At 43.0% G+C, this 14,928-nt stretch overlaps 1 protein-coding gene across 3 annotated transcripts in view; it reads left to right on the top strand.

Moving 5' to 3' along the window:
* The window catches only part of Slc22a15 (solute carrier family 22, member 15), a 62,451-nt gene extending 60,074 nt beyond the window's left edge, over nucleotides 1–2,377 (top strand). For all 3 annotated transcript variants that reach the window (XM_017590914.3, NM_001107707.2, XM_039102400.1), the window contains 2 exons: nucleotides 332–520; nucleotides 821–2,377. In XM_017590914.3, the coding sequence (XP_017446403.1) occupies nucleotides 332–520; nucleotides 821–913 (282 nt within the window). In that variant the 3' untranslated portion in view covers nucleotides 914–2,377. The remainder of the gene's footprint in view (nucleotides 1–331; nucleotides 521–820) is intronic.
* Nucleotides 2,378–14,928: the final 12,551 nt, after the last annotated feature.

Below are 14,928 nucleotides of genomic sequence, written 5' to 3'. Positions count from 1 at the left end.
TCATATGAAGAGAATGTGAAGACCAGTGTGGAGCAGACTCTGCCCTCAGGTGGAAGCCGGACTTGAGAGTTCCTAGGAGCTCTGCTGATGTGAGCCTGTCAGGCTCACAGGTGACCATGGCCATGCCTTGCCTCACACGGTTGGTCCAAGGCTTTGGCTCACTCTGTATACCCGTTTCCTGGATGGTTGTCTCAGAGCAAAGAAAACGCAGTGTGTGGTGTTCTTGTGAGAAGGGGCTGACCATACAGCAAACCTGGCAGTTCTTGGTCACAGGACTGTTGATGTCACCTGCTGAGGGGCTGATAGATTTGTTTGGCTTTTGTCTCCACAGAAGGACGTGCAGTGGTCCCTGCCCTTCATCGTGTTTGGAGCCACAGGCCTGACCTCAGGCCTCCTGAGCCTGCTCTTGCCAGAGACTCTGAACAGTCCTTTGCTGGAGACATTCTCTGATCTTCAAATGTACTCATATCGGCGGTTAGGGGAGGAAGCGCTGTCTCTACAGACCTTGGATCCTCCACAGGTAAACAGACATATGCTGTAACCATCTAGGTGCCCTGGGCTTTGATCCTCAGAACGATCTAAGACTGGGAGTTGTGGTGCACCCCTGTAAATCCAGCACTTGGGAGGTGGAGGCAGGAAGTTCTGAGGTTGATCTCAGCTCCTTAGCAGATTGAAGGCTGACTTGGTCTGCCTGGGCCCCTGTCTCAAAACAACAGTGAAATCACTCTTTGAGTGCCTGGGTGGTAATTCTCATTTGGACCTGTCGTGATGTCATTTTGCACATTTTACGGCTTCTACAAGATCTCCTTTGCCATTGCAGCCCCTGGGCAAGGCCAGCAGCTTGGGGAGCGAGAGTGAGGAAGAGGAGGAAGAGTTCTATGATGCAAATGAGGAGACACAGATGATCAAGTGAAGAGCCCGAATTCCTGCCCAGAAGCAAAGCCCCATCATTCTTAGTGCCTCGTTCAGCTTCAGCACCAGAGACTGCTCAGCCCACACTGATGCTTTCCAGACAGGAGAGGCGGTTGGAGGACAGATTCCACAAGGGAGAACTTGCTGCATGGAGAGTCGTTGTCAGGACTGAGGCTGAGCCCAGCACCGTGCCTCTGGCTGCACAGCTCAGATCCACCTTGTGTCTCATGCTGCTTCCCTTCCTCGGGACCTAAGAGCTGGTGTGCGAAACTGCTCACACTTTTACTAGGGTTAGCCAGACCTTCCCGGGATTTCACCTTCCTAGTAAGCTTCACGGGATCCCTGTCACTTGCTTCTCCCCACCAGGAATCTTCTGGTGCAGGCTGATGTGTACAGAGCTCCCAGCTTCCCCTGGGCTCATCGGCTGGTTCCCAGCTCATTGGTTGCCGGGGCTGCTTGTGCCTTTAGTCTGAGTTCATTCACTGGTGAATTCCAGAATCTGCGGAGCAGTTATCCGTCATCAGAGGACTGGCTGTGGCATGGTAGCTCCCGTTGGCACTTGCGTTGTGCAATTTTCCCAGTTCCCACTTGGAAGCAGTTGGGGAATTGTTTTTTCTTTGTGAGATTCTAGCCATCAGCAATAATTTGAAAATCATGCCCAGCCAACAACGAAACTCTACAGACTGAGGGTGGTCAGCGCGCGATGCACTAAGCACCTGTGAAATGACCTAAGAGTGAAGATTCTCAACAGTGTGCAATGAGGGATTTGCACAGCACACCAGGGTTTGAACTCTGCACTACATCAGCCTCTACTAGTGGGTTATTTTTTTCTTTTAAGAAAATGGTGAGTTTTCATTAAGTGCTTCCATGGATTTCCAAATGAATCAAAATCACACCTAATACCTATTTCTCACAGAACTTGAACACTCTCAAATAGGCATATAAGCCAGAGTCCACGTGTGGTCAATCGGTCACTTCCCGACCAGGGAAGCGGCTGTGTGTTTAGGATTTCTGTGTATGCTAATCTCTGGGGAGTAGAAAGCACACAAATGTTGAGGGAAAGGTGCTCTGTAGATGCTCCTGGAAATTGTGCAAGCCTGCATTCCTTGCCTCCAGTTATGCTCCTGGACTCCTCCATGTTGTCTCGGCTTCTACTGTATCCATCTGCTCCTCTGTTAGGTCATCTTTCCTTTATGCCCTGGCTCATGGGGGAGCTGTTTCTACCACTGTGGAGAACCCTGGCCGGCCAGGATGTGGTGAAGACCCGATAGTGACCCTGTGTCTGTCAGGAAGATGATGGAACTCCCGGCAGCATCTTGTCCCACACTCCGAAGTACGAAGTCCTGCTGCTTTCCTCTCCGGGAAAGGGAGGTCAGCTCTCCTCAGGAGAGGAAGAAAAGGGCTTCCAGAAACTCTTGGTTCTCGTCCAATAAAGTGTCTAAAATAAACCAGTAAATTTATATAATTTTTATTGGTTTGATCTCTCTTTTTGTGTTATAACCTGTAGGATTATTATTTTCAATATATTCTGATGCAAGATTGCTTCCTGCCTCAATGGTTTGTGTTCCCAAATGAAAGACATGCACACACACACACACACACACATGCACACACACACAGACACACACACAGACACACACACAGACATACACATACACGCACACACACATACACACACACACACACACACGCACACACACAGCCTTTATAATTTAATTGCCTTGTGTAGCACAATAGCTGGGCAACTGCTGTTAGAGTCTACTTCCCACTGATGATTCCGAATTACTACTTACTTATTTCTATGCTCCATCTTGGCTGCTCCTGACCCAATTGAGAGCCCTCTGGGCCGCTCTCTCCCAGCCCCTTTACATGGTGGCTCTGCCTCTCTGTCCTGCATTCTCAAGCCTGGCTTCTCTCCTCTTCTTCCTCCTCGAGGCTCCTAGCCCTGGAAACCTAAAACCCCTCTTTCCCTTCTTCCCAACTATTAGCTGCTGGCATCTTTTTTTAACCAATCAGAATTAACTGGGGGCAGGCTCCCAGAAGCTACATGTGGACCCTCTCATGCAAACCATTTTGAGGGATACAATTATCATCAGAATACAAAGAGCTACAATAACCCGTTAGAGAGAATTTGATATTAGAAGTTAGAAAATGTATCCATCAGCCTAGGCACAGAAAAAGCAGAGTTGTGGCTTGTCTTCCCGTGTATCATTCCCTGCCACTGTTGCAGTTCCTGCTGCTGCTGGCTAAGTAAGTGAAGGTCCAGGGAACTCCCAGCTGAGAGGTGGAAGGAGAGACCCAGTGTGAATTATGTGCCATGTAATAAGGCCGGGCTGGCTGTCAGCTGCTCTTGTTGGATAAATTATTACATTTTTCTTCTCCCTGGGTAGTTCTCTAAGCACGGTTTAATAATTATTTCTCTGCCTTTGTAAAGATGGATTTTCTTCCCTATGGCTGTTAGTGAATATTGATGGCACAAAGCCACCGAAATCTTACTTCGTAGGTAGCATATTTGGCTTGTATAGATAGTCTATTAAAAGTGTCTTTAAAGAAACAGTATCTACCTAAAAATACCTATAACACATGGAAATCACCATATAAACAAACACGTGGAGTTTAAATAAGAATTGCCTGCCCCTCTGAGCTGACAACAGTCATAACTAACAGGAAGTCCAACACGAGGCTGAAAACACCTTTCTTGAGTTGTCAGATAGGGTTGTCCAAGAGACCCACAAAACATCATAGGCTATTGCCATTGCCCGTGGTGCCCTCCAGAAATGGAGGGTAAGACCCTGTTGATTGTGTGTGTGTGAGTGTGTGTGTGTGTGTATGATAGATAGACATATGTAACAATAAAATTAAAATTAAAATTAATTAAAAATTAATTAATTATTAATTAATTAATTAGAATTTAATTAATTATTAATTAAATTTAATTTAATTAAAATTAAAAGTGACAAGAAAAATGTAGACAATAGGAAAACTCATGGTTTCAGTCCCAGAGGTCTAATGTAGTCTTCATGCTGCATGATCTGTTCAAAGATACTGTGCTTCAGTTTCAGATGCTGGGTTTAAACTTCGTCCCTTGAAGCATGGCAGCTTGTCTCCTGGCTGCTCTGTAGCAAGGGAGATAGTCTTCATTTCTCAGCATAAACACAAAATACAAGAAGAATAAAGTTTCTGGAGCACTACTGGCGTGGCTGTGACTGGAACAGGCACTGTCCAGTTTAGTGCACTTTAGGCTCTTATTGCACACATATTCAAGTAACTGTCAGGTAAGAGTTTGAGACTGAAATCCCACTTTTCAGTAGGACTTCTTCCTACAGATAGTTTATGATTGGTCCTTAGGTTGCAAAGGTAACAAAGATCAGGGTATTTTATTAACTAAATAAAACCAGGAATTAGTGCCTGCCTTTTATGAATTTAATAAAGGATCGCAGAACACAGGCCTTTTGTTCATATAGAGTGCACTAGGAGTACAGTAACAACGTTGATATATACAGAACCTAGAAGTCACGAGTTCTGTATGAGATGGATTGTAAAAAGTCAGAGGCTTACAGGAGAATCCTAGGAGAACAGTGTTGAAGAATGCAAAGATGACACATTTTGGAAAATCCATGCATGGTGTACATCAGAGGAGAAAGATTCATGACACTTTAGCGGGCACAGCATTCAATACTCATTCCAAATTAAAGCTATCAACAGACTAAGAATACAGGAAACACTAGCAAAATGGCCCGGCCTTAAGCTCTGTTCAATGCCTGGGACTCGTATAATGGAAGTGGAGAATTGATTCCTGTATGTGTCCTAGGACTTCCACAAAAACTTACTTAGTGAAATAAGAGATGATGTAGTAGATATGGTGAGTGGCAGAGAGTATCTGCATCTCCTGGAACGGCAGTCTTCAGACTTTCTTGATCCTGATCTACAATTAAAATTTATGGGGCCTGGTCTACAAAGTGAGGTCCATTCAGCACAGCCAGGGTTGTTACACAGAGAAATCTGTCTCGAAGAAGAAGAAGAAGAAGAAGAAGAAGAAGAAGAAGAAGAAGAAGAAGAAGAAGAAGAAGAAGAAGAAGAAGAAGAAGAGGAGGAGGAGGAGGAGGAGGAGGAGGAGGAGGAGGAGGAGGAGGAGGAGGAGGAGGAGGAGGAGGAGAAGAGGAAGAAGAAGAAGAAGAAGAAGAAGAAGAAGAAGAAGAAGAAGAAGAAGAAGAAGAAGAAGAAGAAGAAGGAAAGAAGAAGAAGAAGAGGAAGAAGAAGAAGAAGAAGAAGAAGAAGAAGAAGAAGAAGAAGAAGAAGAAGAAGAAGAAGAAGAAAGAAAAAGAAGAAGAGGAAGAAGAAGAAGAAAGAAAAAGAAGAAGAAGAGGAAGAAGAAGAAGAAGAAGAAGAAGAAGAAGAAGAAGAAGAAGAAGAAGAAGAAGAGAAGGAGGAGGAGGAAGAGGAGGAGGAGGAAGATGAAAGAAAGGAAGGAAGGAAGGAAGGAAGGAAGGAAGGAAGGACGGAAGGAAGAAAGAAAGGCAAAACCAAAAATAACCAACAACAAAAAAGACAACAAAACTGTTATGGAACCAACAGGACTGCTCAATGGGTAAAGGCACTTGCAGTGCAATCCTGGTGCCTTAGTTTGGTCCCCAGAACCCACATAAAAGTGGGAGGAAGGAACAGACTCCACAACAATTTTGTTTGCTTTTTGGTCTCCACACATGCATTGTGATATGCACATGCCCACACACATACATTTTACACACACACACACACACACACACACACACACACACACACACACACACACACCAGGTACACAATATTTCTAAAAATGTATATATTCATGTGTGCCTGTGGGCTCCTGTGAGTGTAGACCAGAGGTTGATGTTGAGAATTTTCCTCTATTTCTCTCCACATAATTTTTTGAGACAGAGTCTCTCACTGAATCTAAAGTTCACCATTCTGGTTGGACCAGCTGGCCAGTGAGGCTCCAGGACCCACCCACTTCCACCCCTGAGCACTGGGCTACGGAGGCATGTTGCTGCATCCTGCTTGGGGCCCTAGTACAGAACCTCATATTTGCATAGTAGGCACTTTATACATTGAGTCAGTTCCTCAGCCTAAGAAATGCTTTCATATATTCTCTCTCCTTAAAGATATATAAATATGCATAAAATATGAAATAAATGTGTATATAACTCTCATAAAATATAATTCAACAATTTTGTTTCATTCTTGTCATTTGTGACATAAATAAATGTTATGAACTGTTAAGTTGTAACCCCACTTGAAATTACACCATTTCCCTTGTATTGCCAAAGCTTTAAACTAAAAGTGTGCACTGCCTGGACTCCCTTGCAGCTGTGCTTCTTGAAGCAATTTAGCTTCAGCCTATCAAATGCAGAACTTAAAATATGGAAGTTAGGTAGAGGTCTGCTTTTTATGGCTGTGCTTCGTAGTGGTGGAGCCATTTTATTTCTTTCAGGCAGTATTACCAGAGATGTTGATAGTCAGTGCCAATGATAATTAAAGTAACATTTTACATAGGCATGAAATAATGTTGGAATTCACATGGGAAAGTAAAGATTTTTTTAAAAAATTAGTTAAGATATTCTTTAAAAATAAAAAACAAAAACCCAGTAAATAACCAGACTTCCAAGATATCAAAATTATGAATTGTAATCTTGATCAAAAAAGATAAGTAGATTCCAGAAAAATTAGTCAGACTACCAAATATTGAAACTGGAGAAAAATATTACTGACATCATGATAGAAGCATAAAATTGTTCAATTGGATTTTTGGCAAGTCGGATGGAAAATATGCATATTCTGTAATCATGGAATAATTTTTCCTTCAGGTTTTAGTGTAACATTGTAAGGCCTAGTTTTGCACAGTGACAAACAACATATTTGTGTGTACACTTCTATAATAACCCATATCCACACCATACTGCCTCACTAAAGAGAAAAGATTACTGGTGAGGATTCTGAGATGATTCACAATTCAGTAAGTCAGAGCATGCAGCTATAGAAAGATGTGCTGTCCCTTCTATCATACTTCCAGCCTAATGCACATACATGCATGGAGACATGTTCAAAGAAGTCCCGTTGTGCTACTATTAGTTGTAGAATGAGTTTTTATATTTACATATATATGTACATGGACAAATCAGAGAATGCATATACTCCATTTCATGTGCACAGGATGGAATAAAAAATTTCAAATATTGAGGTGGTAAGATCTCAAGAGTGAGTGACTCTGGAGGAGGGGAGTTGTTTTCTTTAAGGCTGTGGTTCCTGGTAGATCAACCGTGTTCCAGTGATGTCCTACCACCTACCACCTCTTCAGAAGTGCTATACAAATAGCACAAATTGGAGTGCACGGGTTACTAACTTTTAAAAAAATATTTACTTATTACATATAAGTACACTATAGTTGTCTTCAGACACACGAGAAGAGGGCATCAGATCTCATTACAGATGGTTGTGAGCCACCGTGTGGTTGCTGGGAATTGAACTCAGGACCTCTGGAAGAGCAGTCAGTGCTCTTAACAGCTGAGCCATCTCTCCAGCCCATTACTAACTTTTTAAAGGTGGGTGTGGGGGTGGGAGGGATATGAAGTTGGGGAGATAAAGATCTGGGAGGCATATAAATTTCTCAAAGAATAAAGTTATTTCTTTTTAAAAGAGCAAGTGGAATACTTACTAAATGAAGTTCTCTCTTTTTTGTGCCATATTTTCCAATCAGAACAATTACTATTATATTATACAAATACAAAAGTCCTATGCTAATTTCCACCGTAAAGAAGTCTGCAGGTGTGGCTACATGGTACCTAAATTTCTCCTAAAAATAGAGCCTAACATCCATAGAAAAATGTGGATGATTTGAGTACTTATAATCCATAGAAAAGTGTAGGTATTAGAAATAGTAAAGATTTTTTTCCCAATCTATTGGTTGCCATTTTGTCCTATTGACAGTGTCCTTTGCCTTACAGAGGTTTTGCAATTTTATGAAGTCCCGTTTGTCCATTGTTGAGCTTAGAGCATAAGCCATGGGTGTTCTGTTTAGGACATTTTTCCCTGTGCCCATGTGTTCGAGGCTCTTCCTCACTTTCTCTTCTATTAGTTTCAGTGTATCTGGTTTTATGTGGAGATCTTTGATCAACTTGAACTTGAGCTTTGTACAAGGCGATAAGAATGGATTGATTTGCATTCTCCTACATGCTGACCGCCAGTTGAACCAGCACCATTTGTTGAAAATGCTGTATTTTTTCCACTGAATGGTTTTAGCCCCATTGTCAAAGATCAAGTGATCATAGATGTGTGGGTTAATTTCTTGGTCTTTAATTCTATTCCATTAATTGACCTGCCTGTCTCTGTACCAATACCATACAGTTTTTATGACTATTGCTCTGTAATACAGCTTGAGGTTAGAGATGGTGATTCCCACAGAAGTTCTTTTATTGTTGAGGATAGTTTTGGCTATCCTGGGTTTTTTGTTATTCCAAATGAATTTGCAAATTGCTTTCTAATTCAATGAAGAATTGAGTTGGAATTTTTAATGGGGATTGCATTGAATCCATAGATTGCTTTTGGTAAAATGGCCATTTTTACTGTATTAATCTTGCCAATCCATGAGCATGGGAGGTCTTTCCATCCTTTGAGATCTTCTTCTATATCCAATAGAGGGCTAATATCCAATATATACAAAGAACTCAAGAAGTTAGACTCCAGAGAATCAAGTAACCTTATTAAAAATGGGATACAGAGCTAAACAAAGAATTCTCAGCTGAGGAATATTGAACAGCCATGAAGCACCTAAAGAAATGTTCAACATCCTTAGTCATCAGGGAAATGCATATCAAAACAACCCTGAGATTCCACCTCACACCAGTGAGAATAGCTAAGATCAGAAACTCAGGTAACAGCAGATGCTGATGAGGATGCGGAGAAAGAGGAACACTCCTCCATTGTTGGTGGGATTGCAAACTGGTACAACTACTGTGGAAATCAGTCTGGCGATTCCTCAGAAAATTGGACATTGAACTGCCTGAGGACCCAGCTACACCACTCCTGGACATATACCCAAAAGATGCTACAACATATAACAGGGACACATGTTCCACTGTGTTCATAGCAGCCTTATTTATAATAACCAAAAGCTGGAAAGAACCCAGATGCCTCCAACAGAGGAATGGATACAGAAAATGTGGTACATCTACACAATGGAGTACTACTCAGCCAACAAAAACAATGATTTCATGAGATTCTTAGGCAAATGGATGGAACTAGGAAATATCATCCTGAGTGAGGTTACTCAATCACAAAAGAACACACATTATATGCACTCACTGATAAGTGGATATTAGCCCAAAACTCTGAATACACAGGATACAATCCACAGACCACGTGAAGCTCAAGAAGAAGGAAGAACAAATGGGGATGCTTCATTCCATCTTAAAATGGGGAACAAAATAATCACGGGAGGAAATATCCAGAGGTTAGGCAAGGCCCCCAGTTGGGGGATGGGACAACCCACTCATCTCCAAATTTTTAACCCAAAATGACACCTGTCTAAAGGAAATACAGAGACAAAGTGTGGAGCAGAGACTGAAGGAAAGGTCATCGAGAGACTGCCCTACCTGGGGATTCATCCCATATACAGACACCAAACCCAAACAATATTATAGATGCCAAAAAGTGCATGCTGACAGGAGCCTGATATAGGTGTCTCCTGAGAGGTTCTGCCAGAGTCTGACAAATACAGAGGCAGATGCTAGCAGCCAACCATTGAACTGTGAACAGGGTCCCCATTGGAGGAGTTAGAGAAAGGATTGAAGGAGCTGAAGGGGTTTGCAACCCCATAAGATCAACAATGCCAACCAACCAGAGCTCCCAGGGATAAACCACCATCCAAAGAGTACACATTTGCCTTTCTTCCAATTTCTTTAACATCAATTGACATTTAAGTTTCCATACTAAAAGAATGTTCCCAAGGGACATTGCACCATTGTAAATTTACAAATGTGTTTTCGATTGTATGGGGAATAGTTATATCATCTTAGGCCTTGTTATTATTTCATGTGGACATGAGATATTTGGTCAAGTTGACAAGGGATGGATTGTAGTGGCTATTCCTGTTTGCCAACTTGACTGTATCTGGAATGAACCACAATCCAGAATTGGAAGGCTTACCTATTTTCCTGATCTCGAGGCTGGGAGGTACAAGTTTCTGACCTGGATCTTGACATGGAGATCTATGAATCCCAGGAGACTAAGGCAAGGAGATCTCGGTGTTCAAGATCATCTGGGACAAAGCAAGTCCCAGATCTAGGCATGATGGTCCACACCTTTAATATGGGCTACACCTTCTGTTGGAGACCTGCATAAGGACATTGGAAAAAGGAAGCCGTCTCTCTTTTTCGCCTGCCTGCCTTGTGGGACTGAGCCACTGCTAGATCCTTGGACCTCAATTCACAGCTGCTGCAGACCATTGTCGGGAAGTTGGACTACAGACTGTAAGTCATCAGCAAATTCCCTTAGATATAGAAACTACCCATAAGTTCTGTGACTCTAGAGAACCCTGACTAATACAGTAAAAATATGCTTTAAAGCCTCACATACTACCCCCACTTTCTTGAGAATACAAACTATCAAAACAGTGACCCCAAATAGATTGGTATGTCCATAACATGCTTCTTCTGTTGCAACACTTAGAACAGAATACCAACTTTGAAGTTCCCCAGGAGGAGAAATGGCAGAGCAGCAGCAGTGTTTCTTCAAATACTGTTCTCATTATTCCGGAAATCAGTGCTACGATTATAGTCACCGGAAGTAGATACTGTAGTCAAGGAGGAGAGGAGGGAAAGTTGTTTGCTTGTGTAGAGGGTGTTGCAGAAAAGACCCAGTAGATAAATTCAAGTCACTTGCCCATAAAGTTGACTTCCAAGGGCTGAGTAGTTTTCAGGCTTGATGTGGAGGTGTATGTGGGCAGAGGGTGGGGGTGGCATCCATTTCCTGTTAATACTGGAGCTAATTAGCACTGTGTTCAGACATGATGGTTTGGCAGGTCAAAATACAAAATGAGCCTTCAAAATGAAGATGTCTGTCCGCAGGACTGTTTCCAGATTCTCTGTTGAAAAGTTGCTTCCTTCCCTATTCCTTGGCTCTGATGACATCACTCCCAATCACTGCAGAGACCGTTTCTCCCTCTGATCTCCTCCCTCCCTCAAAAACTGGCTCCCGTGTAATGATCCGGCCCAAGAATTCAATCTAATCTTCCCATCTAAAGGCCTTAACCCTAAACACAGCACAAAAGTATCTCTTACAATAAAAGAACAGGCAGCTTCTGGGGACTGGAATGTGAATGACTTCAGCCTACCACCATTTGAAGTATGTGTCATTAAGATATCAAGCAGACAGAATCTGCATATCAACTATTATTGATCTAGTAGCTCAACATATTGCAAATCAATGGGATGATTAATTGGCCAGAGAAGGCAGACAGAGACCATGGATGACAGCCATAATCTCTGTGTATTGATCGTCTCACCTATGTGGGTAAGTCATGGTCCCCACTGAGAGCCAGTGTGGCTCTTGTTTGAAAGAATAAGCTGAGCTGCCCACAGACACCTTTGTAGCTAACAAGTCTTGATTTCTGAGTTTCATTTGCTGTACTTTTTTTGTTGTGTGGTGCTGGGGCTTGAACCCACTCTACCACTGAACTAGCCCCATACTAGCCCTTGCCCTCTCCCCTTGTCTCCCTAACGCTCAGCGGTTGTCTTAGGAAGATCAGTTCTGTTGTTCCCTGATTCTTAGGTTCTCTTAAGGCAGCATAGACTTTTCTATGCTAGTGCTACTGTGTAACTTAAAAGAACGATGTCATTACTAGCCCATAGGCTCTGTGGAGATGAAGTATGTGTATATGTGTTTGCCTACAGTATCTGTATGCGTGGTGTGTGTGGTGTGTGTGGTGTGTGGGGGGGTATGTTGTGTATGTGTATGGTGTGCATGATATGTATATGGGACATGTATAGTGGATATGTGTCTGTAAATGTGTTTTGTATATGTGTGGTGTGTGTGTGAATGTGTGTGTATAATATATGTGTATATGTGTATGTGGTCTATGTGGTGTACATGTGATGTTTGGGAAGTGGGAATGTTGTATGTGTGGTTGTATGCATGGTGCATGTGATAGATGTGCATGTGTCCAAGTGTGTGTTTAACTGACCTTCTCCCTGTTCTCAGAGGCCATCGCTGCACTGTGAAGGTGTTCTTTGGAGGAATTTTGGATCTAGTCATCAATGTTGTAATGCTTGTATTTCTAATAAAAATAACACAGTAGAAGTTCAGGAATGCTGTCCGTTTGGTCAATTTACTTTTTGCAAAATATTTGTAAAAATTGTGATAGATTTTCCAGGCATTTGAAGACAAATACATTTTTAAAAACCACCCCTGTTAAATCGGTGTTTAGATTTCTTTGTTAGGACTCAAAAACTGGCTTTCATGGGTTAACTTAAATACAAATAACTTTAGTCAGAAGAATGAAAACAGCTGGAAATGTGACCTGAGGGGACACTTGACAAGCCCTTGTGTTTATTTCTCATCTAGACACGCCTCAAGAAAAAAAAGGCCCCTTAGTAAATGGGTCCCAGAACATCCTTGAGACAACAGTTGCGTCCAGATTCCCCTGTGCTATGCTGTGGAACTCTACACTGCTGACTCTGCAAGATTTTCGAAGAGCCAGTTTCATAGACTCACTTTCACGGGGAAGGAATTTATGCTCCCAGTACTGTCTGCAGGGCAGGGAAGGGCTGGATCCAAAGTCAGCTGACCTGGCTGGTAAGGTGGGGCCTGGTGCAGCAGCAGCCCTAGGGCGAGCTGGAAGGGAAAACTAGTGGGAGGGAGGGAGGGAGGGCAAAGGGCACGGTTTAGATCACGAGGGATAAGTAGAACCCGTAACCCAGAGAAGGGAATGGTCAGTATACGCAGCTGGCTGGCATCGCATGATGCTGTCATGTGAGCAGTAAGGGGTTCAGGGATCGTACACCTTGTCTCCTTTCAAAGCGTTCCAGCCTGCCTTGCGAAGCTGGAAGCTTACTCATGTATGGACTTGTATAAATGACGAGAAGATCCAAGTATTTCTAGTACCTGAGGAAGAATCGTATTAATCAGTGACTTCTCAATCATCCGCTGTATCCCAGGTCTCATTGGAACGGGTGCGGACTGGCCGATAATATGTACTTGTTTTTCCCCTGAACTCACCTTTCTTTGGGCTTGTTTAGTGAAGAGACCCGTCAACACACTACTGTCCAAAGGGTTCCAACATCACGCTGCCAGGTTAAGACGATTCGGGGTTCCTAAAACTGTCAGGTGGGTGAAAACTGGAGACCAGGGACAGTGACCTTCCGAGGGTCACAGCTATGGGTGGCAGTGCTGAGTCTAGACCTACTTGGGGGATGACAAGGTTCACACAGTACTTGCCCCTTCCACCTCCCGAGGAAGTGAGAGATTCCAAGCAGGAACAATGCTGTTTGAGAGACTGTTAGCAACATCTTCACCTCATTCCTCGAGCTTAGAACAGGAGGCTGCTGAACCGAGCTAGCATGTAGGATTCAGATCGGTTAAGGATTCTCATGTTCTCGGGAAGCCTGAAGGCTTTTTTTCTCTCCGGTACTAACTCAGTGGAGGAAGACATTTATATATTCACTTACATGACCAGTCAGGAGTCTGAGCCTTCATTAACAGGCAGTGGAGAGCAAGACATTGTTACCACCATGGCTGACTTTTGGGGTGTCTCTAGGGGTTACTCTTATTAATCACTCTGGGAACACTGCTAACCTGCAGTGCGCTTGGGTCCACTCAAGAAATGTGAGGACTAAGATTCTGTAGTGGCCTTGAGACAGTCAAAACACGATGAGACAGGCATCCCAAGCTGTGACCCTTCCCAGTCCTCGTCCTGACTGGGATTTGTGTGGTTAGGAAATGGGAAGACTTCAAAAGGAGCTGCAGGAAAGGAAGACCTCAGATCCCCCAGTCTGAACAATGAACTAATAATAGCAACATTTGCTTCCTGAGGAGGGTGAATAGATTGAGAAATGAGGTGTTAGAAATTTTGGCTAGAATTGTGAAGAAATCTATAACTTCTAATGACCCCTTCCCCAGCACTTTAATCCTGACTAAACCCCCAGCTATGGAGAAGAAACGTGAGTACGGAGTGTGGTGGGACCATTTCCTCTTAGAAATGTCTCTCCTCTCATCAGCACATATAGTAGCCCACATAGATTGTCCAGGGAAGACAATCAGGCCTGCCAGATGCCATCAACGTTTTTCTCTCATTGCACAGGGCATCCATATATTTTGTGGTCAGTATCTGTTTGGCCTTGGAATAGTTCAAAAATACTCTCTAAAGATGCTTTAGTGTTAGTAACCGAACTTGGAAACATAATGGCTTTAGACTGGGGTGGTATCAGCCTTTTCCTCACCTGCAACAGGAAACATTAATTGCCTTTAAGTTGTGAATCTGCTCTGATGATTTTAAATATCTCACATAGTAGGGCCTACCATAAGGTGTGGCACTCAGGATCTGTCAAGGATTCTTTTTAAGGATTTGAACTCAGAGATCTGCCTGCCTCTGTCTCCCAAGTGCTGGGACTAAAGATGGGCACCACCACTGCCCAGCCATGACACATAGTTTTTAAAGCGATGGTTTTTTAATATCTCTTTCGTTTCATGCCTCCAGTGGCAGTTGGTGAGGATGCTGAGATGAATCTAGCAGCTGCTGGTTATCTTCAATAAAATAAGATAGGGTGTGTCTGGATGACAGTCCGGGGGTCAAGAAGCCCCAGCAGTCTTAAAAGGAAGCTTTGGTGTTTTTTGTTTTTCATCTACATTGGCCTCCTACTTTGATTAGAGCTATTCATTTGCCAGCTGATAATGCGACTGAGCACATGTGACATTTATGAGGTCATTTCCCTTTTCCTCGTGGTCCTGGAAGACCTGTTATTTTCTGGGAAGGAATGTCTGCAAAAC

This window comes from Rattus norvegicus, chromosome 2 (assembly GCF_036323735.1).
Source record: "Rattus norvegicus strain BN/NHsdMcwi chromosome 2, GRCr8, whole genome shotgun sequence".
Taxonomy (NCBI): domain Eukaryota; kingdom Metazoa; phylum Chordata; class Mammalia; order Rodentia; family Muridae; genus Rattus; species Rattus norvegicus.
The sequence above is the reverse complement of the archived record's forward strand: the minus strand, read 5'-3'. Positions and strand labels throughout refer to the sequence as shown.